This window comes from Neopelma chrysocephalum, unplaced genomic scaffold (assembly GCF_003984885.1).
Source record: "Neopelma chrysocephalum unplaced genomic scaffold, ASM398488v2 Primary Assembly neopelma1_22, whole genome shotgun sequence".
Taxonomy (NCBI): Eukaryota; Metazoa; Chordata; class Aves; order Passeriformes; family Pipridae; genus Neopelma; species Neopelma chrysocephalum.
The window spans coordinates 1,525,844-1,551,372 of NW_020897689.1; the positions used below are offsets into that span (position 1 = coordinate 1,525,844).

The 25,529-nt window shown below is 39.6% G+C and overlaps 1 protein-coding gene across 2 annotated transcripts in view; it reads right to left on the reverse strand.

Moving 5' to 3' along the window:
• Positions 1–25,529, reverse strand: part of NECAB1 (N-terminal EF-hand calcium binding protein 1) — a 61,730-nt gene that overhangs the window by 26,055 nt on the left and 10,146 nt on the right. Inside the window, exons 3-5 of one of the 2 annotated variants that reach the window (XM_027680648.1) lie at positions 19,561–19,669; positions 8,833–8,858; positions 6,372–6,469 (exon numbers count right to left, since the gene is read on the reverse strand). In XM_027680648.1, the coding sequence (XP_027536449.1) occupies positions 6,372–6,469; positions 8,833–8,858; positions 19,561–19,669 (233 nt within the window). The remainder of the gene's footprint in view (positions 1–6,371; positions 6,470–8,832; positions 8,859–19,560; positions 19,670–25,529) is intronic. The other variant, XM_027680743.1, reaches the window with a different exon arrangement.

Sequence of the window (25,529 nt, forward strand, 5' to 3'; positions counted from 1 at the left end):
TCCAAAGCAAAGAATGTGAGACTTTATGGAGTCCAAAAAGGAGAAAATCTGCAATGTTCTGTCCCTCAGTTCCTACACTGTCTGCCATTCCTTTCCATGGAAGTCTGCAGTGCTTTTGTCTCTGAAAGAACTGTATCGGTATTTACAGGAGTAGTATGCACTCAGAGGTCATAACTTTGAAAAAGTGTATGTTAACTGTTCTGATCAAAGCACCTTCTAGTTTTCATCTGTGGAAGAAAGCTAAATGATTTCCACTGCCTATACAAAAATCCTGCCCAAGTCCATCTGGGAGGTTGCTGTTGCATTATGGTTGTTGGCTTTGTGCTTCAGATGTAGGGTTGTCTCAGGTCAAGCTACACTCTTGCTCACTGGATCAAAGTTTCATCTTATAAGCATTGTTAACTATAAAAGCCTGTTCTGGTTTGCTTTTTTTTTTTTTAAAGAATCTGTATCACTATGTCCTTTTGAAATGGAAATATATGATCTAATAAATAAAACTAATAGAATCTAAGTAGCAGCTTAGATACAAAGCTTTTTCTTGCTTGAGATTGGATCACTTTTACAAGAGGTATGGTGGTCTTAAGTCAATTTTGAGACAGCTTACAGGCCTCTGTGAGAGCTATACAGGCACTGCGCTTGCAAGGAAAAAGAAACAATTGCATGAGCTCTTAGTGCCACCCTCCCAAGGAAGCATCTCTGCCAGGTTCAGTTACTCCCAGTGATTCCCAATTCCCACTACTTTGCCATTGTGCCGATGCAAAAAGTCTGAATTCCATTTCTCACTCCAGTAAGATAAGAGCTGGTACTCTATGTCAGCACCATTTTCAGCTCCATGACAGATTAATGGGTTAGGTGAGGCTCAAGCCAACAATCACTGAAATCACAGAGCAGGAAGCGTGTCCCATCCTGAAATCCCCCTGGCATGGTCACTTGGCCACAAGCCAGTTGTGGTTGGACTTTCACAACAGTGCAGTATAAACTGCCCTTGGGAGCAGTGGGTTTAAAATCACCTAAAACAGTTCCTGCTTCCCTGCAAGCTTCTGCTGCCAGCCTTCCTTGTGCAGGTGCCAGTGACAGCACCAGTGGGGAGTCACAGGGATACATCCTGGCTGGAAAATGACCCTGTGCTGTTGGCATAGGGGAAGGCAGGAATCAGTAGGAGAGAGGTGTGCTCGTCAGCTGGTGAAAAAAGTGAACTTCAAATAGGCATTATGACTGATAAAAGGCACTGTCAGATCAGGGTAAGATCTTCCTCTGTGAGACAGCTCCTCTGGGAAAAACCTTTCAGAGACCTCAGAGCTATTGAATTGCCTAAACTGGAATCTGCTGCCCTAAAAAGACCCACCTGGATTCCAGCTGATGCCCCAGAAAGGGGTCTCATCCTGCCCCTGGGTCTCCTAGAGATCCTGCATGCTATTTGTCAGGCCCGTGCAGATGTCTTGGATATCCTTGAATACCCTTGATCTTCTAAAATTCTTTTAGATAACTGTTAAAACTCCTGAATACTTTTATATTGTCAATTTAATTTCATATGTAAATTATATTTTTGGTCATCAAATCAGCTTCTGCTAGTTTACTGAGTACAGAATAGTTCACCGCCAGCAGAAGGTTGCATTTCCAATACTAGAAATCAAAATGATAGAGCAAAACTTATTCTTACCAAATAGATGACAAGCAGCAACAATTTTATGGCTTGACAACTTAAGGAAGACATGTTCTTTAGTCTGTAAGTTTTTGATTTTCAATATTCACAAGTCACTAGGACCAAGATGTTGAGCACCTTAAAAAAAGTTTCTACTTTCACCTATCTACTTTGTTAGTCAGTGACAGATTTTATTTTCTGTGCTGGGGGTTGCAAAGTTTCTCGTAATTTTATTTATATGTGACTGCAAGCTACAGAATGTAATTAAAATGCAGCTTTCTGAAAATGTTATGTTCATGTGGGTAATAAAAAAGAGAAGATTAAATATTTTAACTAAATATGCTTCTGTGGTCTTTTTTATAAAAGATTTCAGAAAAAAAAAGGCTTAAAGAAACAAACCTTCCAATAGATTTGTAAAGTTTTGCTGAGTGTTTAATTTTTAATGCTTCCTGTATATAAGAGGAAAAAGAAATGCAACAAACAGAACTATTCAGATAGTACTTTAATCTGGAAAATACCAAGCTGGCAGGCGCAAGAGAAACAACTGACACCAATGATTAATCTGTCCTTCCCACTCTGGTATAAGCAACTCATGCAGACTTGCCATCTTAAGGAGAGAAATTATCAAATATTAAAGGGCACAAATCCCCCTAAAAATCCTCAGACATGCGTTTCCCTTGCTTGTGTAAGGATAAAACAGAAGGAGACCAGTACCAAAACAGAAGGACTGTAGCTCCCCTACCATCCTCTGGTATGATGGTCTTTGTATTAAAAGTAGATTGCTTGCAAATGCAACTCAGTCTTTTCCCTGCTGAAAGATGTTCCTAGCTATATCTATTTCTCTGCATTTTTAGCTTAACACCTTCCCATCAAGCAATGGAGCATGAATGGTTCCTACACTCCTGAGGGCTTCCTGTCTTCCCTGCTATTTAGTTTGGTTAGGCTGGAGGGATCTGGCCCAAGAACGGTGAAAGGAAGTCTGGTTTGAAACTTCTTGACCCTGCTAACACACTGGACATTTTCTCCCACAAATGACTCAATGTTTTCACTTTCAGATAGCAGAGGACTGGAAGATTGGAGAAAAACTCCATTCAAGAAAGCTGAGCTGACAGCTCTTTCAAACTACAGAGGGTAATAAAATTCACAAATCATGCTGAAATTGCCTTGCAAGAGCCAATTATCTGCTAATCTATTGGGGAAAAAATATCTGCACATGAAAATCATTTGGAGGGATGGGGAAAATTTGGTTGATCTTGATTTAAATCCAGGAGTCCATAGCCAAACCAAGTTCCAGTTGCTCTTAGTGGGATATTGTGTTGAGTTTGTGTGGCATGGTTTGGGTTTGGGGTGTTGGGGTGGACACCTACAGGGATGGCTTCTGTGAGAAAATCCCTTCTACCAGAAGCTTCCCCCATATTCAACAGAATCAATACCAGCCAGCTCCAGGATGGACCTGCCACTAGCCAAAGCCAAGCCCATCAGCAATGGTGGTAGAGCCTCTGGAATAACAGATATAAGGGAGCAGTGTTGGATCAAGGGTTGGACTTGATGATCTTGGAGGTCTTTTCAAACCCAGTTGATTCTATGATTCTAAAAGTTACTGCAAAGAAGGAAATTGCAGTCAGAGAAGAGAGGAGCGAGAATAAGAACTGTGCAAACACCAAAGTCAGGAGGGGCAGGAGGTGTTCCAGGCGTCAGAGCTGAGGTTCCTCTGCAGCCTGTGGTGCAGACCATGGTCAGGCAGCTGTGCCGCTACAGCCCATGGAGGTACACGGTGGAGCAGAGATCCACATGCAGCCTGTGGAGGACCCTATGCTGGAGCAGGTGGATATGCCCAAAGGATGCTGTGACTCTGTGCGAAGCCTACGCTGGAGCAGGCTCCTGGCAGGAACTGTGGCCCCATGGAGAGAGCAGCCCATGCTGAAGCAGGTTTGCTGACAGGACTTGTGACCTCACAGTGGACCCCTGCTGGAGAAGCGTGTTCCTGAAGGACCCCGTGATTAGACTGATTTTTAGATTTTTCAGACATGCTAATCCATACTTCTCATTGAAGACAGGCACATCTTCCTTCTCCAGGGTTTCCTTGGAAAAACTGATGCTGAAGAATTTTCTGCAGATGCCTCTTGTGAAAAGTATTTACTGAGTCTGGGCAACTTGAATTGGTAGGAAAGCAGGGATTTTCTTTTGGAAGGGCTGAGTGCTGGCTATAAATAAAATGAATTAATTACCAAGTTGCTCCTTTCCGCACTAAATACTCAAGACTGAATGAGCTGCCTGCCTGAAGCAGGACACACTCTGGGAAAGTTTAGCAGAGACTGATAGAAGTGCTGAGCTTTCTCCAATCTATAAAAAGTAGAGGGAAAGCTCATGACAACCCTGCTTTGCGGGGTGGAGTTCAGATTCAGTCTCAGCAGTTTTTAATAGGACAATTTAGTCCTTTGAAATTTGGCCCTGGTCATTGGAAACTGACTCAGCCACTGTAGGTACACCATGTCTTGGTAGGTCTCGAAGTGTAGGTCTTCAATTCTGGGCTTTTTTTCTATATGTGAATTTTCCAACTAGGTCATCACTTAGAAGATAGTAATAAGTGCTCCTACTACTCAGTGACTATTCAAGGGACTCAACGACTGCAGTGGCAGAACAGTGACAATGTTTTTTACTGCACTAGGAGAGGAAAGCCAAGCCTTGCTCTGGATCCATGCCAATGGCCATTTAAAACCAGACCAACCATTTCTGAGCACCTACTTGTCTGAGCTGGGGAGTCAACTCGAGCTAGATGTGTCACTGTTGATGAACATCATTTATCCATGCTATGTCGATATGCTGCACTTCCAGCTCTGATTCTAGATGGATGTAGTCCAGAGTTTCGACCACAAACTTCAATAAATCTTGAACTATTTAAGATAGAAGTTTTAATATTTGCACTCTAATATTTATCAGGGAGTCAGGTCACATAACCCATCTGTTTCCTGAGAACTGAGTTCCTACTGGGAATAATCCTAATTTTAAATTCAAACCTTAATTTCCATACAAAGCTGTAGTGGCTGAGCACATCCTTGACAGAAAGCTCTAGTTTAGAATATTTGAGGACACATTTTTTTTGTTTGACTGTGTTTACCCACTGTTTCTACTAAGAGGAATTAAAAGTGTTTTTCCAATGTCAGCCTTTTTCTGGTTCTGCCACCTCTAATGAATGGTCAGCTGAAGTATTCCTGAAAGACATAAAACCCATTAAACTTGAATCTTCAGTTAGGAAAATAAAATTTAAAGAAATTGTAGTTTGGTTATATTTTAGATGGGTTCTTCAAGCAGACAAATGAAACACTTTTTAATATTCCAGACTTTCTTGTCCATTTTTCTGGTCAGGCCAATGCATACATCTTACAGGCTGATTAGTCTCCTGGCACTCCTACTTGAAATTAACTTCTTCAGTAATTCTTAAATGCTGTGGTTTATTTACTTCCAGTAGCTATGAAGTGACATGACCTCCCCTTTAGCAGCAGTAGTTTATACACATGGCTATTTTTTTAACTTATGCATAGCTAAAATGAACCAATCTGTTGCTTTTCAGTGTCCAGCTCAACAAGACAGTGAGTCAGCACACAATCACTTCATTAGGAGTGGAAGATGCACAGCATGAATGAAGAGACTTACTGGCTCAAACTCTAAATAAATAAGCTACACTTTCAGGTTTTTATTTTGGCAATTCATGTAAAATATATGAGTACTTTACTCCTGCAAACACCCAAATACCAAAAATAATAGCTTCCCTAATGAAGAACAGCTTTCTTCCCATTGATCTCTCCATTGATTGACTGAAAAAAAAAATCAGGGTTTTTTGACACTACAGGATCTCACTGAATAATTTTTGCTGAAATTTCTATTCTTGATGAGTAGCCTGCCAGTGAATAGTCTTATGGTGTGGGTCTGTGGCTGGGTTTGGAGTATCTAGGTTCACTTCCTCCCCTGGGTTGTGCTTTCCCTCACCTTTTGAAGCTGATCCATCGTGAAAAGAATATTTAACTGTTCAGCCAGGGAAGAGGAGCGTATTATCCAATGTCTTGATGCGGTTTTGGTCAGACATATAACTGGGATGAATGAGCAGGTCTGAACACAGGAGCAGGTATGTCCATAATGAATCAAGTGGATCACTGCCTGGCATGCCCTGCAGCATGGCTGCATGCCTGTCAGATGTATGGATGGATAAATTGAGCTTCTCCCCCTGAGAAACATCTCCTCCCTTGCTGTGCTGGTGGGCAACAGCCCTAACAGCTCCTCTTGGCAGGTTCTTTCACTCCTGCTTTTGTTTAAAATGCCTGAAATGGAAATGAAATCTTGTTCTTGGTTGGGAGGTTTTACTCAACACAACATGTTATTTTTTCAAATTTGGTCTATTTCCAAATATTTATGCTGATACTTACCCACATTTGGCATGGGACATAGAATCCTCTAACCCTCTCTTGGTACAAAAATATAATGAACATTCTTCAAACCATTCACAAAAACAAATTTGGTTATTTACAAACTGTAATACTTTGCAGACAGAACTTTACAGATTTGATATACAACGATTTTGACAAGTCTTTTTCCTATTGGACTTTTGCTACAAACACGTATATTTAGATGAACTTAAATACGAATTAGTAACTTTAGTTAGGACAAATACTGCAAATACTATTCAAATAAACAAAATATACAATATAAAGAAAATGTCACAGTTTTTACTTACTTTCTTTGTTTTGTCCATTGCCTTCAGTATGGTTATGTTTAAGTCTTCCAAAACAGATAGAACATTTTCATACTCTCCTAAGTGCTTGGAAAAATAATCTAAAAGAAATAAAAAATCACATCATCTATTAATTACCTGAAAAATCAATATTTCATTAAATATCAGTTTTACTAACTCTCAATTCAGTTATAGTATTATTAAATATGTAAATATAAAATGAATAGGAATGACAATGAAAAGGATAATTTTATTTTTTAATTTTGTATTATTTCTCTGCAAAATCATTCCTGGAATACTTAAAATAAAAAATCAGTATTTCAAAACATTCTCTTTCAATAAATGAGTTGCCAAAATGACAAAAAATTTACAATATCAATTTGATAGCTGAAACAAACTTGTTTTCAAAATATCTCCATTTTCTTTGCCAACTTGATTTTTAGTCCAATAGTCTACTTTACAGGTACTAGCAGGTAATGAAGTTTTCATATGTATGTACTAAATTTAAGTATATTGATACAAAAATGAACAATTCTGTTAAAGCCCTTAGAGGAGATAAGGTGAAGTGGGGGCTATTGTGAGTTGTGGTTGGTTGAGACCAGTTGTTTCTATCCGAGAAATTAAGAGACCATGAGTTGGCCAGATAAACTTCTAGTCCCAGGTACTGTGATTATATTTTCAACAAGTATGATGCATGCAATATACTTTTTAATGAAAATCATGGAAATAACAAATTGCAGGATGTCCTTGTGTAGCTGCTTAAAGCAAAGAACATTTTAACAGAAAGAGCTGATGTAAAATCAGGGGGGACAACCCAATCAGAGGGATTACAGCAAGAGAAGGAAGCAAACCTGGGAAATCATGACCTGAGTTCCCATTGGTTGATGTGGGGAAATACAATAGAGGGAGGCACAGAAAGGAAAAAGTGTGAAAAGGAAAGAAAAAAAAATATGTTAAAGATAGAGACTGTGTTAGACAAGGCATTTAGATATCAAATCACCTGGAAAAGCACAAAAAGCAACATCTAAATGGCAGATGGGAAGAACAAGATTAGATAAGGTCTTTTTGAAATAATAAATAGCAATACTTTGAGACTTTTAAGAGGTCAGCATGAGCTTCTCAGGGGAATCACAAAAGCATAAGTTACCAGGAACACTGCAACATAACCTGGTATTGCTAAGAGGTTGAATGAAAACATACTGAGAATTAATACCGTGGATGTTTTTTCATTTAATTTCTCAGGTGAACTGAGATAACTCAGGAAGAGCTAGATAATCACAAGCTCAAACAGGTGTTGAGTAAACTTGGTACCAGATTCACAGATGAGAAACACTCTAGTGGCAGCATATGAAAGATTTAAAAGGCAGCTGAAGCAACTTGAATTTAATCAAAGCAGACAGCAAACAGAGTCAATGTTGGATTAACACCCCCCTCAGCCCAGCAAGCCTGTAAACCTCCAGTACAATGTCAACAGCAGTAAATCCCTTGTGGAACAAAACCACCTGTCTTCCTTGGCCAGGTTCATACAATTTTGACCAGGTGCTCAACCAGCACTAGTTGTCACAGCCCAATTCACTTGAGATGAGTCTCTTGTCATATATTTATAAGCCACAGGCTGAAGTAACTCTTAGTGGGTTCTTGGCCATGGGAAGAGTCATCCTGTGGGTGAGTAAATGAGCTTGTTTTCAACTTAACGGTATTTTCAGCTTTTAAATGTCTTTAACATTGTTGACCATTAGAAAACTTAGCAGGCTACCAACTCTCCCTCAGAAAAAGGCTGGCATTGACAAGTATAGATGTTGGGGGTTTTTTTTCCTGACATTCTGTGGGAGGACTTGCAAAAATCTTATGTGAATTGTTTTCTGCTGGAAGCAGAACTCCTAAATCAGGGGCTGTAAGATCAGCTAGAGAGCAAACAGGGTGTTGGAGAAATGATTCACAGCCCAGAATAAGGTACAGAAATAAGTAACTGGGCCAAATTCTAGGCCTTGTAAGAGTTTTACTGTCATGAAGGATGATAAAACTTCTCAAACTGCTGTTCTCGCTGGCTCAAGTAGGAAGAAAGTAATGAATTTTTCTCCAGTGGGGTACCAATATGACAATCTTTTTCAAAATTTCTAAAGCACTCATACTTGTTAAAATATGAAACTAACTAGAAAAATATCTCATATGAGAGGGAAATAAGATAAAAGCCATCTATTTATCTATGTATCAGAACAAATTTTGAATCTCAGAGAATGTGAAGTACTGGGTAGGAAAAATATTTTCAAAGTAGTTTCTGCACATAGTGGATGATAGAGTCTGAAAATATAAGCCATCTGCATTTTCCCAGGAGTTCTTTGAGTGGAAATTATTTCCTGTTTGAGCTACAAAGATTAAACAGAAAAAAATAATCACATGGTACATTCATTTGCACAGGGCTGCCGTAGGCATAGATTATGTCCTTTCCCAAAAAGGAACTTACCAGAGAGTTCTTCTGTGTCAAGATTGCTGGAAAGATAAGAGTATAGAGGGTTAGTAAGCTTAGTAATATTTTTTTTGTTGGATTGGTAAATAGTAGGACTCAAAGATTAGCCTGACTAGGGTATGAAACCCCCCTGCCTGGGCTGCAGCAGGAGTTGAGAGTGCCTGGCCCTTGCTGGCCTTGCTCTGCTGCCTTAGGGAGGCTTGTCTGAAGCAGAAGGCTGCAGCCTTTCTGAAGCTGGTGGCAGGTGCAGCCTCCCTTCGTGATCACATTCCCACTGGCACCTTCCTACTCATTAACAACCCACTTTGATGTTCCTTGCCCAGCCTTTGTGCACCATGGTCCAGGGTCACTGCTCCTCAGGCCTTACACATTTGGTCCCAGTTCTGGCAGAAATCTATCTAAACATCAGAAATGTTGGTGGGGTTTTTTTTCTCCACCTTTCTGCCTGTGCTCCTCTTCTGTGGCTGTCATGCTGGACAGTGGGGCTCAGAGACCTTGGCCCTCCATGCTAAATGAGGAAAAACCCCATAAATTTCTCCCATTTGCAATCCTTGTTGTGCAGTAGTGTTCCATGGGAGGGACAGGAAAGTAGGAGGATAACACCAGACATATCCCATCAGCACACATAATTTCTAAGACTTTCTGGCCATGCAAAACCATTTCACCACTACTAGCTTCAGCAAAATTAGTGACAAGAAAAGTATAGCTGTATTGCCATATTCCCATGCCATTATAGAAATACATAAATGCAGGCCAGGCAAGTATTCTATAAAATTCAAACCTGTTCACTTGGAACAGATTTTGTCTTGATCAACTTTGAAGCGATATTTTCTCTCATAAGCAATATTTTCTCTCTGAGGCCTTAATAGCCAGAAGAAAAAAAACATTTGACCTACAGCTCATTACTGAAAGTTAGCATATTGACTTTCTTCCAAGGAGGAGAAGAAACTGATTATTAAAGAAACTTAAAAGCATGAATGTCCTCTTTGAATCTTGCTGAGGGGTGGATATTGAACGGCTGATTGCACTTAGGGTATTTTCACTTATCTTTTTAATGGGATTTTTTAATTGACCTTTAAATAAAATGATGACACTGTGCTATCCTAAAATCACTTTCACCACTGCTAACTTCCATACATCTGGCTTTTATTTCACAAGGGAGAGAAACAGGGAAATTGCAGGATCCTGGGTTATCACAAACTTGCATACTCAGGATTATAAAAACTTCTGAACACTTTTAATTGATAATGTAAATGAGATTTTCACACAACTTTTATTAATTGAAGGTGACCTTATCTGTATTTGAACAGGCCAAGTTAGATGGCTGCCAATGAGACTTGCACTTGATTTTTTTTTTCAATGACCTTGGTGGTAGGTACAAAGAAATTCATAGTCTATAAGAACAGGTGCTAAATCTGAGAAATTTAACTCTTAGGTCAACAAACCATGTGATGGGAAAAAGTGTCTGCAACTCCTTAAGGCTTTTTACCACAGATCACTACAGCATCAATGGTCAAATATGTCTGACCATCCACTCCTGCAGTTCAGCAGTCATTTTTGGAACAGTCCAGGTGTTCACCCTTTGAATGCAAACTGAATTCCTGAAAGCTGGAAAATTGCCTGAGTCAAAAAGCCTTGACAGAATATGATGTTGTTAAATGATAGGACTTTGCTGACATGATGCCTACTCTTTTTTAATCATCCCTTCAGTTTCTTCTCTTTCACATCATCTGTACTAATGCCTTAATGTAAAACACATTTCTGCATTTCTTAATGTACAGCTTGATAACTATGTTTAAAATAGCCTTTCACATTGTTACCCAGTCAAATTCATGCTCTTTTCAAATTTCATATTTGAATCCATTCTCATCCTTGTCCTTCTGCAGTATCCTCAGTACCATGGTACTGATATAAGGAGTAGCTTGGAGGCTTTCAGCATCCCAGTTTTCAGTATGCTGTTAGTCTTATTGGCAGGAGTGACACAGCTGCAAATGGACTACCAGTGCAGATGGAAAAGTATTTAGGTGCTGAATTAATTTTCAGTTAGAACTGGACATCTGAATAATGAGAAAAATATTATGCAAAGCAATTTTTGCAGCAAGCCTGTGACAGAACACAGAAAAGACACAAAGTACATGGATTTCAGTCTAACATACTCAGTATTTCTTTCTTTGTTATAAATACCCTTCATTGTTCTTGGCATTCTCTTTGAAGGGGATGCTGTTCTAGGCAGGGAAGCTATAATTTTGTGTCACAGATTATTTCATTATCTCAGAAATTATAACATGCTGCTTCAAACACAGTTGTGAACAAACCTAGGAGTTCTTTTGCTGCATACAAACAATTTTGAGCTCCCTGCAAGATGCTACAGAAATAATTAAAGAAATTTGGCATGTATTTAATAATAGAGGAGTGAGGTACACACCAGAGGGCTGTTTCTGTAACTCAGGACTCACGTTTACAGCAGGCACCTGTTCATCATTTCAGTGGGTACATATGCCAAGGATGCTTCTGCTTAGACCTATAATCTGGAAATGCTGAACATGTTATTTGTGATATTTGCTGGATGACTCACATCCAGCCACCAACTCTCCACTCAAAATAAGCAACTGAGGCATAGGGTGTAGCTGAATGTATTCACATAATGTCAGCATGTCAATTTTTTAAGTCCTGCTCTCAATTTGCTTTCTGACTACTAGATGCAGTCTTTCTACATGTCTGTGTCTAAAATGTTCTCTACCTAAAAACATGAGCTATTTTTAAAGAACTATTACACTAAGCAGTCTTGATCACTGCAAAGTTGATCATACTTGTTGCTCAGTGACAGAAAAATAAGCAAATTCACTTGAATGAACTGTGGCAAAAGTACCTATTCATGCTACCTCTGGAAGTGGTCCAAAATGTAGAACTGCAAAGCAGCTATGATCTTCTTCTGCCCACCACAGTTAGCTGTGGACTGGGGGCTGCCAGGGAGGAGGGAAGGTTAAAGCTATTCCACTCATTCACTGCTGTGGATCCACTGATCCATAACCCCACCCACTGACTTAACACATAACTGTTCTCTGATAGGAAAGGCACCTTTAAGCAGAGGTACCAGCAGAAGATCTGCATATTTTCCCTGGACCACAAGGAGAGGCAACGATATCTCTTCAGGAGTTATATACAAAGTATGGAGTCTGGCATTCAAAGCAGATACTTTATTGAAGAATCCAATACTATATGAAAGACTTTATGAACAAACTTAATTTAGAAAATTCATTGCCATGACTCTTATGGCTGGAGAAGGATAACACTTTCTTCTTCAGATCTCCCTTCATTCCCAGGTATGCTAAGGATTTTTTCAGGAGCTTGAACTTTTGCATCCTATTTGCATGACTTTTTGCTAAATTTGGTTTTAGGGAGGAAGGTTCAAGGCCAATATCACCTATTGTTAAGTAGAAGCATATGATTTGTGACTGAAAGGAATTAAATATTACTTAAACTATGCAAGGGTAACTGAATAGTCATCCATGGACAATCTCGGCCAAAATGCTGTAAGCTCTTTGCAACATGAAAGCCTGCATACCATCCCCCTTAAAGTCAGCAAAAAGAGATAAGTGCTCCAACATTACAGAGTGTGTTTCACAAAGGAATCCTATGTGTGCACTTCCAATTTAAGGGTTTTCTGTCTCACAGCTGCTTTGCAACAGTGAATACCTTTCTATTCAGGTTTGTTCAAGGTTTCTTACCACTGGAGGCAAAACTGCCTCCAGGATGTTGCAGTGCTGTGATAGGCCCAGGTGTTGGCCTCTTGTCACAGAAAAGGAAGAAGGAGAGGAGAAAGAAGTAACAGAAGTGGGACAGAGCTCCTGAATCTGTCCTTGGGGAGGCAAACTTCCTTCTACCCTGAGGACACTGCAGCTCTTCAACCCCAGGACCAGCTGGACTGTGCACCTGCTGGACCCTCAGAGGCAGCAGTGAGTTTGGCTTTCTGGGCTCTGACATGGGCAGCAGGGTCACGGCTCTCTTATTGTTCCACATCTTGCTGCACTAAATAATTGCCTAGTTTGCTTATGCTTAGCTTCAGGCTAAGTGATAACTTCAGAATCATCACTTACTGTTCTCTTGTGGCAGGACTGCAGGAGAGAATAAAGGTTTGGGTTTTTTCCTAAGAACTCATCTGAAAAAACAATCCTCTAGTCCTTTGCATTCAGCAATGATTTACAAGGATGCAATGACTACATAGCTGACAAGTCATCTTAGTCATCTGAGCTACAACAGCCTTTATGTTGCTAAAAGAGGCTTAATAATACTATTAAAACTCGAAGTGTGCGTTAAAATCTGTAGAGCACTGTGCAAGGGCTGCAGAGCTATGATTTTTTAGCAGAGTCTGAATGACACAAACCTAAATCAAACACAACATCATGGTGGCTCTTTTGCCACAGGGAACAAATTTCAGAGCTTTTACCCCATAGGACATGAGAATGTTTTAATTTCTGGTTTTGTCCCAAAATGATTTTTTAAAAAACCCATGAGATTAATTTGTTTATTTTTAGACAAACTAAAATGTTACATTGTTTTATTAAACTCCTTGGAAATACACATCTTGATAGAGGTACCAAAATGTTGTGGTTCTCTGGGAAACCCAGATTATGGAAGGGACTAGGCTTTCAAACTACACCTACCGTTAAGCAATGTACTCACTGCTGGGAAGCCAATGTTATCTTCTGAAGAACTGAATCGAAACACTTAAAGTCAGATCCATTTAGGTAAATGCAACTGAAAATAGTCATTATCATCTGATTTCCTCAGTGTGAGTGATTCTCATTTGTTTCTGCAGAAAGCTGAATTTCCCATTAAAAATAATCATCCATATGGAAAATTTTGAAGCAAAATTCTATTTGCAGCTTGTCTGTCTAACGAGAGGACCTAGTAGTATCAAGACTGTATAAATCATTCTCAGTGAACTTCTTTTGATCAGTCGTGAAATACTAAAATGAATAATCAGCTCACTCTGACCAGTATCTTTGTCTCTGTGCTTCATTTTCAAACTGATTTCTGTAGCTATTGTCTGAAAAATCTGATAGTTAAAGCCAATAGTTGCAATTACAACTCTTAAATATTAGCAAACACACCTTCCTGATGTCAATGCTGAACCATGTGCCTGAAATCCTAATTTAATTTAAAGGAACTATTTTTAAAAATGGTCTAAAGCTAATAATTATATTCCTCTTGCTTTTTTTTTTACATTCAATAATTCCTTTTTATAAAAAAAAACACATTTCACTCACCTGCAGTTCACCTAATTAAAGAGCCTGTCTGTGTTTCATATTCTTTTAAATAGATATTTTATTTTCCTAATTGTTAGAAGTTAATTAATTTTTTCTTCTGTGTACTTGTATTGAACTGTGAAAGATCAGCAATACCAGGAGACCAAAATACGCCTTCCAACTAAAACAGAAGAAAACCTTCCAAGGCAGAGATAATTAGTATCCTTAAACTATACTTAAACTACTGAGGTTTTGTCATTATTATCTTTACAACCAGAACATTGAAGGAAGCATTCTGGTCCATAAAATATACATTTCATTTTAGTTGAGGTGCACAGTGCTGGGCCACAAGCTAATGCAGTCAGACTTGTTCCTACGATTGCAAGGAAAATGCTCACCAGCTTCTTGCTCTCAGACATCCGGTTGGCATCCTTTCGGAGTTTGCTAGGGCAGATGATCTCAGAATTTCTCTTTTGACCCAAGGGAAGAACTAGGGCTCAGCTAATGAAGACCTGGACAGGTGGGAGGGAGGTGGATTCACTTTGGGACTGAGTCCTAAATGTAGATGGCTGTGTGTGGTGTGTGCACTGGTTGTCCAATCTGCCCTGCCAGGAAAAGGACCCCCAATATATTCAGTGGAGTTGGAGGGTTTTAGCTGACCAGCTAGCAAGAGACTGAGTAGTAACTGGATATAACATATCCAGAACACCAGTGTTCCTTCAAATGTTCTAGCATTTCTCTTGCCGCTCATGTCCCAGCTGCTTCTCCTCTCATCCTTTCCATGTTGGGCTGATTTTCAGGTTCAAGCATCTTAAATGCCTAATACCTGGGCAACAGAGCTGAAGCCTATGTGAACAGCATCATGTCTTAGGTGCCAGTGACTTCATTGATCAAGAGGGAGCCTCAGACTCCCTGCTAACACGTTTGCAAGTGTAAATGCGTCTCCATTGTGCCAAGTCACATCCTGACGTGCAGTACATGCAGCATGACGGACTCTCCCAAATGCCCAGCATAAGCTCAGTGCTGCAGGTGGCCAAGGCTTTCAGGTCCTCACCAAACTCATCTCTGACTTGTGCACAGTTTAACTTGTGCCACACACAAAGGTTTAATGGGACCTCTCTACCTTTGGGAGGGTGTCTGTGCCCAGGGTCCTGAATAGTTTAAGCATCCCTCCTACCTTGTAACTAGGGTCCTGACTGAGGACTTCATCTTACCAATGAGTAAAGTGAGAAAAACAAGTCTGATTCCCCACTGACTCCTGTGAGTCAGTAATCAGTGAAGCATTTATCTCTCTATTTCTCCAGCAGTGCTGCAGACTGAATTCCCTTGAGATCCTCTGTGTATCTCTTAGTTTGTAACTTTGCCAAATATTCTCATTATCTTCTGACAACTTTTCCCTGAGGATGCCATTATGCAAAAACAATTTCCATGAAAGTTATGAGTGGGGGAAGGAAGGGTGAAGGATAAGAGTAAAAAAGGGATGTTTACATTTGCAATGACTGCTAAAACTTATTCACTAAACCATTAAGCATGTCAAGGATTCTTGCTCTGCTGAAACACAAGCTCGTCAGAGTTGACATTAAAATTAAGCAGAGGCCAACTTACCATGGAAATGAGCCTTAAAAGCCTTCACCCCTTAAGCCACTAATTCCAAACTTTTCCTGCATGCTTCACTCCATGTATAAAAAGACCTGTGCTGCTGATACCTTTCTCTACTTTCAGTACAATTATTCAGGCAATAACACATGTAAAGAAAACAGCTGTATTTCTTCAGAACTGCCTCTTCTGAAGTCCAACTGTCCTTCAACACTGTCTTGCATGAAAGCTGTTTTGCTTTCACTTAATAACCAGAATGCTCTGAGACAGCAGAGCATTAGGTCTCCAGCTCTGAAATTATTTCAGCTCATGTCATCCATGAGCTGTGTGTTGTCACCTTCTTTGTCAGCCTCAGGAAAGACTTCTGGCACCTTTGCGGCACTTGCATGTGCCTTCAACACCCTTCCTGTTGCTCCATGCAGAGCCTTGCTGAGCACTATATGGCTTGGAGCTAAGATTGTGGGGGAAGAGAGGGGAGATGAACCACACTGAGAGGAACTTCACATTCACAAAACTCCAACATGATTAACTCAGCTTTGAAGTAGAGTGCATTGAGGTTTTCTGAAGTCTTAGGACAAGCACTGACCAGCTCCAGACTGAGACATTACAGGTGTATAACATGGATGTCATGTCAAATAGATGTCAAATCAGAATGCAAAGATAAGCTCTTCCTCTTGTCCCTTCCCAGCTCACAGCTACACACTCATGTTGGCCTAGCTTACGTTCTGGGGACTTGGCTCCTACTCAACACACTATGGCCTTGGATCTATCTCTTGGAAACTTTATGCGGTGGTAACTAAATCCTACTCATCTATTTTTCCTGGTGATTATGGTCACTGCAGCACCAACCTTTTACTTCGTAAGAAGATGACACTGGACTGCACCAAATACCAAGGTGCAGAGATCACAGTCAGGCAGATGCAATCTGAATTACTGGGAAGTTAAAACGTCTGTTATTTGCTCTGCTATCTTATTGGAAATGGTAATTACTCATTTTAGCAGTCTTCCTCAGCCCATCTGACTGATATTAGAGCCTGTGTAACAGGAGGTTTTAATACCTGGTTGGTTTAGTCCCCTGAAAAGTGTAAGTCTTTTATACTTTGAATATTCTACTGAAAGATTGTTGCAACAGAGCTGAGAAGGGAATTGAGATTTCCTGAGCTTGTGGCCCATGGTTATCACCCCAAGGCCACATCTCCTTTTTTATCTTCAGGCTTTGAAGTACAAAAACCCATGCACACAGACAGTGAGGTTTTGAATGTTGACAGAGTTAAAAGATTTAATGCAGGTGGAAACAACCCAAAGTCTGCACTTGTGACAAGCTGGGTATGAAATCTTGAGATACTCCAAGAAATGAACGAAGGGATCGTGACACACTTCCCTAGCCATCTGTCCTAGGCATTTGTGTATAGTGTGAATCACTGCATAATCTCAATGCTAACAAAATATTTCTGGGATAGGGAACTACCGTCTGCATTTTGTAAATAGTGAAGTGAAATAGAGAGAAGACAAATCACTTGCCCAGACTTTGACAGAGTCTGTATTTTAACTGGATGAGAGAGACAAAATAATCTGTACAAATCTTCTTCTACTAGCTACACAGCTGAGTAGAATTCCTCACCCTCCCCTACTAAAAACAAACCATAAGCTACTTGGGACTTACAGGCACAAACCTGGATTTTCATTTAATTCCCTTGGATAATTTGCAAGAGAAAACATCACAAAACAGATGGTTTTGGGATTGTTGATATGTACATGATTCTCCTAACACATTACAACACTTCCCAAGGTTCACTGAACATTTTGCTACTTTTCTTAGCCAGATTGTTTGTTTGAGATATTTTATGTAACCTGCCCTTTTCAGGAAATGGCAGTGAGTAAAGTTTTTGCTCCTTATTATATCTGCTTCGTGTGAGTTTTGCTGGAAAGCTATACTTACAAGGAAATTATATTATACTGTCCAAGTTGTCTCTCTTCACTATATGCATCTGATATTTGGCACGTGACATCTTGCTGTCTGCCTGCCAGGATTCTCAAAAGCTTTCAAAGGGCCTAAGGGAATGCCTTTAAAATGTATTTGCTTCTGTTAAAGAGAAAGATCAAGCCTCGTAAAATACTTTTCAACTGCAAAGTCAGCTAAAGCCTTTTATCAGTTAAAGACTTCATGAAAAAACATACTCAAAAAGTTTCTTCTTGTTGTTTTAAATCTAAGCTTCAACTATGTTTTCTTACCTAAATCTAGGTTGTACTCTGTAACATAAGTTAACCCATCAGTGGAAAGCACTCCTTCTTCTAGTTTGAAAAGGTAATTTAGTAGGTCGTCTAAGTCTTCCACCTGTTCAATTCCCTGAAATACATGAAAATATGACCCTTCACAGTACATATTCTGTGACTTCTGTGCCTAGCTTTTTGCCGGGCTTTTCCTAGACAGTGAGAATGATTTCTCAGATGGCTGCTGTGACAGTTTCGTTACCTATTCTCAGCTAATAACTCTAACATTCAACAGTTGTATCTATTCTTCAGGTGTGCCTGTCTACCAGGAGGAAAACATAATGTAATTCTCACTTTTCTACATATTTTTCAGATCCATATATTTTCTGTTAAAGAGAAAATGGTGTAAAAACAATAATAAAAATTAAAATATTTTAAGAATTAAAAAAACTTTACAAATAAAAAAGAAAGAATAGATCTAGAACATCTCTTTTTTTCTTATAAATCTTACTTAGTCCTCTAGGATTTCTACCCTTATCAGGATGCTTCCTGACAAATGCGGATAAATGGAATTACACTGAAAGAAAACCACTTCTGCAGATATGTGGTACATATGAGGAGGTCCAAAGCTGTATGCATGAGTCTGGCTCCGAAGTGAGTTTTTGACTCTGGGTTATTCATACCATTGGCCTTCTTGACCGCAAAGGCACATTGTTAGTTGATGCTCAAATTGGTGTTCACCCAATGTCCTTTTCTGCTAAGCTGCTTTCCAGCTGGGTGGCCCCCTGCATATATAGTTCTGGTGCACAGAACTATAGAATCATATAATTGTTAAGGTTAGAAAAGACCTCCAAGACCATTGAGTCCAGTTGTTAACCCAGCACTGCCAAATCCCCCAAATACCTCCACGGGTGGTGACTCCACCACCTCCCCGTCTCCTTCACCCCATCCCTTAATCACTTCATAAAGCCTATAGTGTTTTTCATTCCCCAGAAGTCCAACAGCTTGAGTAGCATTTCTCTGCTTACTTCAGGACATTATGTTGGCACAATCTCTAAAATCTTGTGAATTCTACTATGAAACTACATTTAATTTGATTCCATTTTCCACAAAAGCATGGGGTTATTCCTCCCCAGGAGCAGGACTGCTCTTCTCCTTGTTGAACTTCATGAAGTTCCTGTCAGTTAATTTTCTTGTGGCCTTGTTAAACCCAGCCATGAAAGGGATATTCAAATAGCCCAAGGGAAAGCACCAACACCATGTCACCAGATAAGATGGCTTTTTTAGCTCTTTACTGTATATGATTGCTTCATTTATTTTACTCCCTTCTCAAGATCTGCTCCAAATATTAATCTCGTGTAATGAATCAGTGGGATCAAGAATTGAGGAATCCATATTTATGCCTGAAGGAGGCCACAGCTCCTTTTCATTCCATGGGTGGGGAATACAGAAGGCATTTGATTTCCACCCTGTGTTCTCAGCTACCTAAATCACATTTATTGGAACATAATAAGGTTTCAAAACACTTCACTTGTACAGCCATAAGACACAGCCAAGCTTCCCTCAAGCAGCTTTCTACTTAGATTTGTTTCCTAAAATCGTCCTGATGTCTTTTTTCCATTCTCAGGTACAAAGAATGGCACTGGAATTGTAAGAATGGGGCACTTACTTAGTATTGTGTGTATCAATGGTGTGAAAAAGTTCATGCAGTTCTTCTCCACTCAGAACTCCATCAGCAAAGTAAGCTTTGAATTCGTCAAAGGACAGTTTTCCATCATCTGGAACAATGAAGAAATGAAAATTGCCTTAATTTCATTCGTAATTTTGCTTGTTTACTTCATGCAGTAGGAGAGGAAAGTATTAAAACCCTCTAGGTCTCCAGCTTAAATGCAGAAGATTTACATATTTAATAAAGAACGTGATGCTAAATGTGTCATCTGTTGTATCAGAGTTCTCTGCTTGGTAACTCAGTTATTCTTCCTCCTTCTTATCTTTTAAAGAAGGATAGTTTGGTTTTGTTAAATTTCTATCAGCAAATGCATCAATACAGTCCTGGTTTTGCCCTGACGCCATTCACTGTGGCTTCTCCCCATCCTGCCCCACGCTTCCCCTACTTACTCCCTGCCCTCTGCATGGAAGATCGACAACCTCCTGAGATGGAGTGGGACAGAGAAAATCCAGGGAAATACAAAAGCAAGCAATTGTTGAAGGAACATGTTATTTCAAGGAAAATTCCTTCAGCTATCTAGAGCTATATATTTCCTTTTCCTATTCCTCCTCTTTCTTTCCTCTGCTCCCTGCCTTCCACAGCGGAGACTGAGACTCAAGTACACAATTAAATAGCAGCAGGGATCTGACCCTAGCTCTCCTCTCTAGCTACAACCACTAATCAATACACTGCACTGGCTTGCAACACTTGTCTTTCTTCATAAAATACATCTTTTAAAAAAGTTCCATGCTTGGTGTGTAATTAACAAAAGAAATTAAAAAAAAAGTTTGACTTTCATAGAATAGGAAGCCAGCTTTGTGTCCTCTTCCCTGGAAAGAATTTAAGCTAATTTTCTTGGTCAGCAGAGAAGAGAAAACACTTCTATTTACCAGCATAATTCATCTGAAGATTACACCAAAATATAGGAATGAGAAAACTGGTTTGGACATATATCAGAGGTCAGTCAAAATGCTCAGATCAGTTTTCATATGGAAGTTGAATTGGCCATTTAATATTCAGGGAAGTCCAATTATGAAAAAGTTTATTCTATAAATAACTGCTTTTCTCATTTGTTTGGGACAAACCCAATTATCACCCCATGGGTCCTAATCATTATCAATACCATGATGTAGTTAGGTAGCGTCTGCAGGACTAATGGGACACAGAGGGAGGGGAGGTACCATCTGATAACATTTATAAGAGTAGTAATGTGGTTTACATTAGTTCAAGAGGGAAAAGTTCTTGTAATATCTACACATTATTTAGTGCAGTTTGTTTCATCTGTTTCTTAAGTTAGCTTTAACTATAACAAGTTATAAGCTTTAACTTACAGCAAGTCCTTGACAGCATGAAACAAAATCCTTGATGAGGTATGTTAAGTAGATTATTTCATCTGGTATTTTCATGATATTACCACTTCAGATTGAGGCTCTACCCTCCTTTGTCAGATTAAGCACAACCATCACCGTTTTCTATATAATTTCATTGAAAAAATGGATCATACTTGTATCTCACCTCAATTATGCATGTATGGTAATTCCCAGAGGTGTTTCTATACTTCAGATTTTCCATGCTTTTTAATATATTTTAATTAGTTTATTAATGAGGCCAGAAATGTATAAAAGGTATTGCAATTTGGACAGTTAGCCTGTACAATTCACAATGTGGCCATGGCTGCAGGGGTAGAAGTGTCAGACTTTAGGCTACTCTCTGTTTTGGAAAGGAGGACTCTGGGAGCAAGAAGCATTAAACATTGTTAACTCTGGACTTGAATCATATCATAGTGAATATTTAAACAACATATGACAGTCAACACAACTAATTTTTTCCTCAGTATATGATTCAAAGCTAAAGAGAAGGAATCAGTCAAAGGAAGGTAAGTAAGACAATTCTGCATGCTGATATGATCTACAACCTGGGTGAGGCTTTGAAGGACATTGTATAGAAGGTGATGTGAGAAATCAGCCAATGCTTGTCAGCAGGATGTTAAATAATAAAAGACTTTTGTAAACGGAAAGCTGACCCTGCAGAAGTCCATGAGCTTTCATCAGAGATCCCTCAGTTACAGCTGACATTTACTTCTGTCGTGAAGAACAACTCCCCTCTTTTGTTTGTTTTACAGACATGACTTCAGGAGAAGTGCATGGGTCAGGATGAGGCAAATCCATACCTTTTAATTAAAAGAGTTAAGGCAATTTGTTCCTTATTGCCTAGTGTAGTGAGTTTTAAATGAAAGAGAAATAATCAGCAAACAAAAGCCAAAGAAAGATTCACCTTTTGCTGTTATTTAGAAGAAGTTTGAAAGATTAAACTGTAGTTAAGTAATCAGTTATCTAAACTGATTGAGCTTTTGCATGAAGCATAAAGAATGTTTTTATAACCTAACACTTCATAACTCTGATTTGGGTAGCATTAAATTTAGGTTAACATGTTTCTTTTTCTTCCTTCAGTAACATATTGAATCCCTCACAGAGCACTAAACTATAGGATAAGACTAAGATGTCCTAAGCACCAGACTTATCTACAATGTATTATGGCCTAATTTTATAATGGCTAAGAATATATTACAAAAGCAGTATCTAAATCCTGTAAATACATGCTGTACTACAGCAGGCATATTTAAAGAGTAGAACTGAGGAGTTTCCTCCATCTTTTACTTGCTCTGATTTCATAATTTTTTTGACTTGAATATATGGCTTCAGATATGTAATCTTCAAGAGGTTTCAAAATTGTATGAATTACATGTCTTCCTCAACAAAACCATTTTGAAATGTTTAATATGAAAAGACAGATTATAGCTGGAGATTATCTTTATGATCAAAATAAAATATCAAGATCTACAAGAGCTAAAAAAAAAGATGGCAGAAAACTGCCATGATTACCCAACTGAGAATCTCAATACATTTGCCATTTGGCACTGGTTACAGGGAAGGAATATCAAATATTGAGTTTGTTAAAAGGAGCTTCTTTTCACAGCTATGCTTCTTTTGGCTCATATAGATACAGTTAATTGCTTAATCAAATTGCCTCTGCAGCTTTATCCTTTGCTGGGAAGGGTGATTTTTATGCAAGTTATACACGAACTTAAGAAACTAGTGACTTTTGGCAACTTTCCTGAGATAAACATATTATGAATTTACCTACAGAAAAGCCTAGATATGACACAAAACCTGAAATATGTTTGTTTATTTCTGTCCTTTAGGATCATTGGTATTACCTCAATCAAGAAAATCATTGATCCAACAACAGCCAGATTGGGCGCTTTAGCTATTTTCTTTAAATTTTATCATCCAAGAGCAGACATTGCCTTTTGCTTCATTGCTAGTTATTCTCAATAACATTCAGAATGTTACTGACATTGACTGACACGTCACTGAGCTTGTTACTGGCAAAACACAAGATTTGAGCACCTATTTGGTACTTACAGACTTCATAGAGTTACATTAAATAAAATAACCTCTGACTACTCAGGGCATTTTTCTGGTATTTTATGAGTGTAACTGTTTTGTTAGTGCAGCTGGGGAATCAGCCACCGGTGGCCCAGGCCACCTGTGCTTCCTCAGTGCTCAGATGAAGCTCGGACCCAAAGCCTAAAAAGTGCTCCATGTGCTGCTAAATTGAAGATGCATTTGCTTAGCCTGTTCATTGCTTTTTTTCCTTTTTTCCCCTAAGTGTCAAGAATATCAAGAACAGCTTTTATTTTAAAGTCTGTATTACATGTCCTCAGCATGACCTCCCTGGGCACACCTCACTGCCCCCAGAGCACCAGATAAATGCTGTTTGGTTTAAGTGCTTCAGAGCAGTTGAGCAGAAATTTCTATTATAGATGCTTCAATCCTTTCCACTGGCAAAGTGACAGGGGAAGGATGACTCATGAAAGGCAAACTTCTCTGAAGCTACACATTGCTCAGAGTAATAAACCTTCAGCAGTATTTGCCTTGCAATGTTGTCTCAAAGAAGCAGTTTTGCAACTTGCTTGCTTTTGTCTGTCTTCTCTGACATCTTTCAAAAGCAGTGTTTCTTCAAAAACAAGCACAGTTGCCCATCCTCCTTGAAGCCAGAATGCTCCCATCTGGCAAACAAAAATATAAATAATAAATCACATTTATTTCAGTAAAATTCACCTCTCTATTAAAGAGATTTTTTTTTTATAAAATAATAATAATAATAATGGCCAGTCTTCGCAAACGAAGATTTTTGGGAAAGGTCTTTTACCTTTCCAGCCTGCGCAATGGATTTTTTAGGTGAGACACAGCCTGCGCTGAACTGAGCCCACCCTTTAATCCTAAGGTTCATCTGCCGGCGCCAAGCAAGCTTGGACAATGGCAGTGAGGTCCTCAGGACGTAGGTTTGTTTAGAGTGACCTTCTCATAGATGGATGGCCTCACAGGGCTAACGAGCTCCATCTGCCCGGGGGACTGGGATTCAAACCTGGGTTGCAGCGGTGAGAGTGCCGCATGCTAACCACTAGGCCACCAGGGGTCCCTAAAATAGGCCCAAATGATACCCTCCAGCCAGTCCGCTGCATAAACACTAGTAATCTCCAGGACACACACACTGGATAACTTAAGACTTAACAGAGAACAGCATATCTGATGGAGGAAAGCCACATACATACTCTCTCTTGGAGTTGAAAGTGAGTCAAAAGATATCAAGCAAACAATGAACACATGTATTTGGAGACTACATGTACAAAATGATAGCAAATGGCGAGACTACAGCCAGCAAAGGAAGTTATGGTGATGTAGGGAAGAAGGATGACTCACAGAGATGCCAGCAAATGCCAGAGGGCAACAAAACCACTTCCACTGCCTCCTGTTTCAGGCTTCCTGTTAGGACTATGAGCCTTTCCTGGCAGTTAAACATGCCTGTGAGCTCCATGGAGGATAACCAAACCAGTCTTCATATCAGGAGCCACATCAGATGGAATTTGTATGGCTGAATGGCAACCCCAGGGCTTATGGCAACTGGAAGAGCCACATGGAAGAGTTTATGGCAGAGGGGAAAGCCATACTAGGCTAAAACTCATCCTGGGGTTCACGCAGGAATTTGGAAAGTAGAACCCACAGCACTGCCCTGGCCAAACCAGATGGTTCCCAGCCTGTCTCCAGGCTGGCAACATGCACATTGCCATAGTCATCAGGTTGTTTAGGGTCTGGGGCTCTATGAACACAGATCTCTGCCCTTGTAGGCCAAAAATTAGCAAAGGAAGAAGAGATAACAACAAGTGAAACCAGTAGATAGAAAAATCCCCGGTTGCAGAAAGTATTTATTAACCAGGAAGGTACAACAAGGACTAGGAAATAGATCCCCCTCCCAGCTCACCTGCTCCTGGGGACCTGCTGTGGGACTTGTCTTTTTGGAAGGAACTGACAGTCAACACTGCTGTAAAAGATTTGGATCAGAGCACTTAAGTGCTCTAAGATATTACCATATGCACAAGATCAAGGTAGTGCAGGGTGACACATGACAGCAGACATAGACAAACTACATGCAAAACTAGGAAACCCACCCAATTTATTGGCATATGGCACATAGGCTGGAATCAGATCAAGAAAGAGCTGCCAAAATAACAAGTTTCAGTGTGCCAAAGTGAGCATGCTAATAATATCCACTAGGTTCCAGTCCTAAGGGGTTGTATCAGAAGAAGTGCAGACATAGGCTGAAGCTTTAAAGAGTCTGGGCAAATGCACTTAGCTTTCATTGACTCTGATCTGTATTGTATGTTGATAGAATCAGAAATAAGGTTGAGTCATTATTCCAGCTGTTTTGCTGGAAAAGCTTAGCACATGCAACCAAGTGATTCCAAGGGGACTAGGCTAACAGGGAGAGAATTAAGGTTGTCTCTATAGCAATAATTTCTGGAATTTGGAGCACAGAGTCCAGCCCTGCAGCACTTAAAGGACTCAGGAAGGTGGGATGGGGAATCT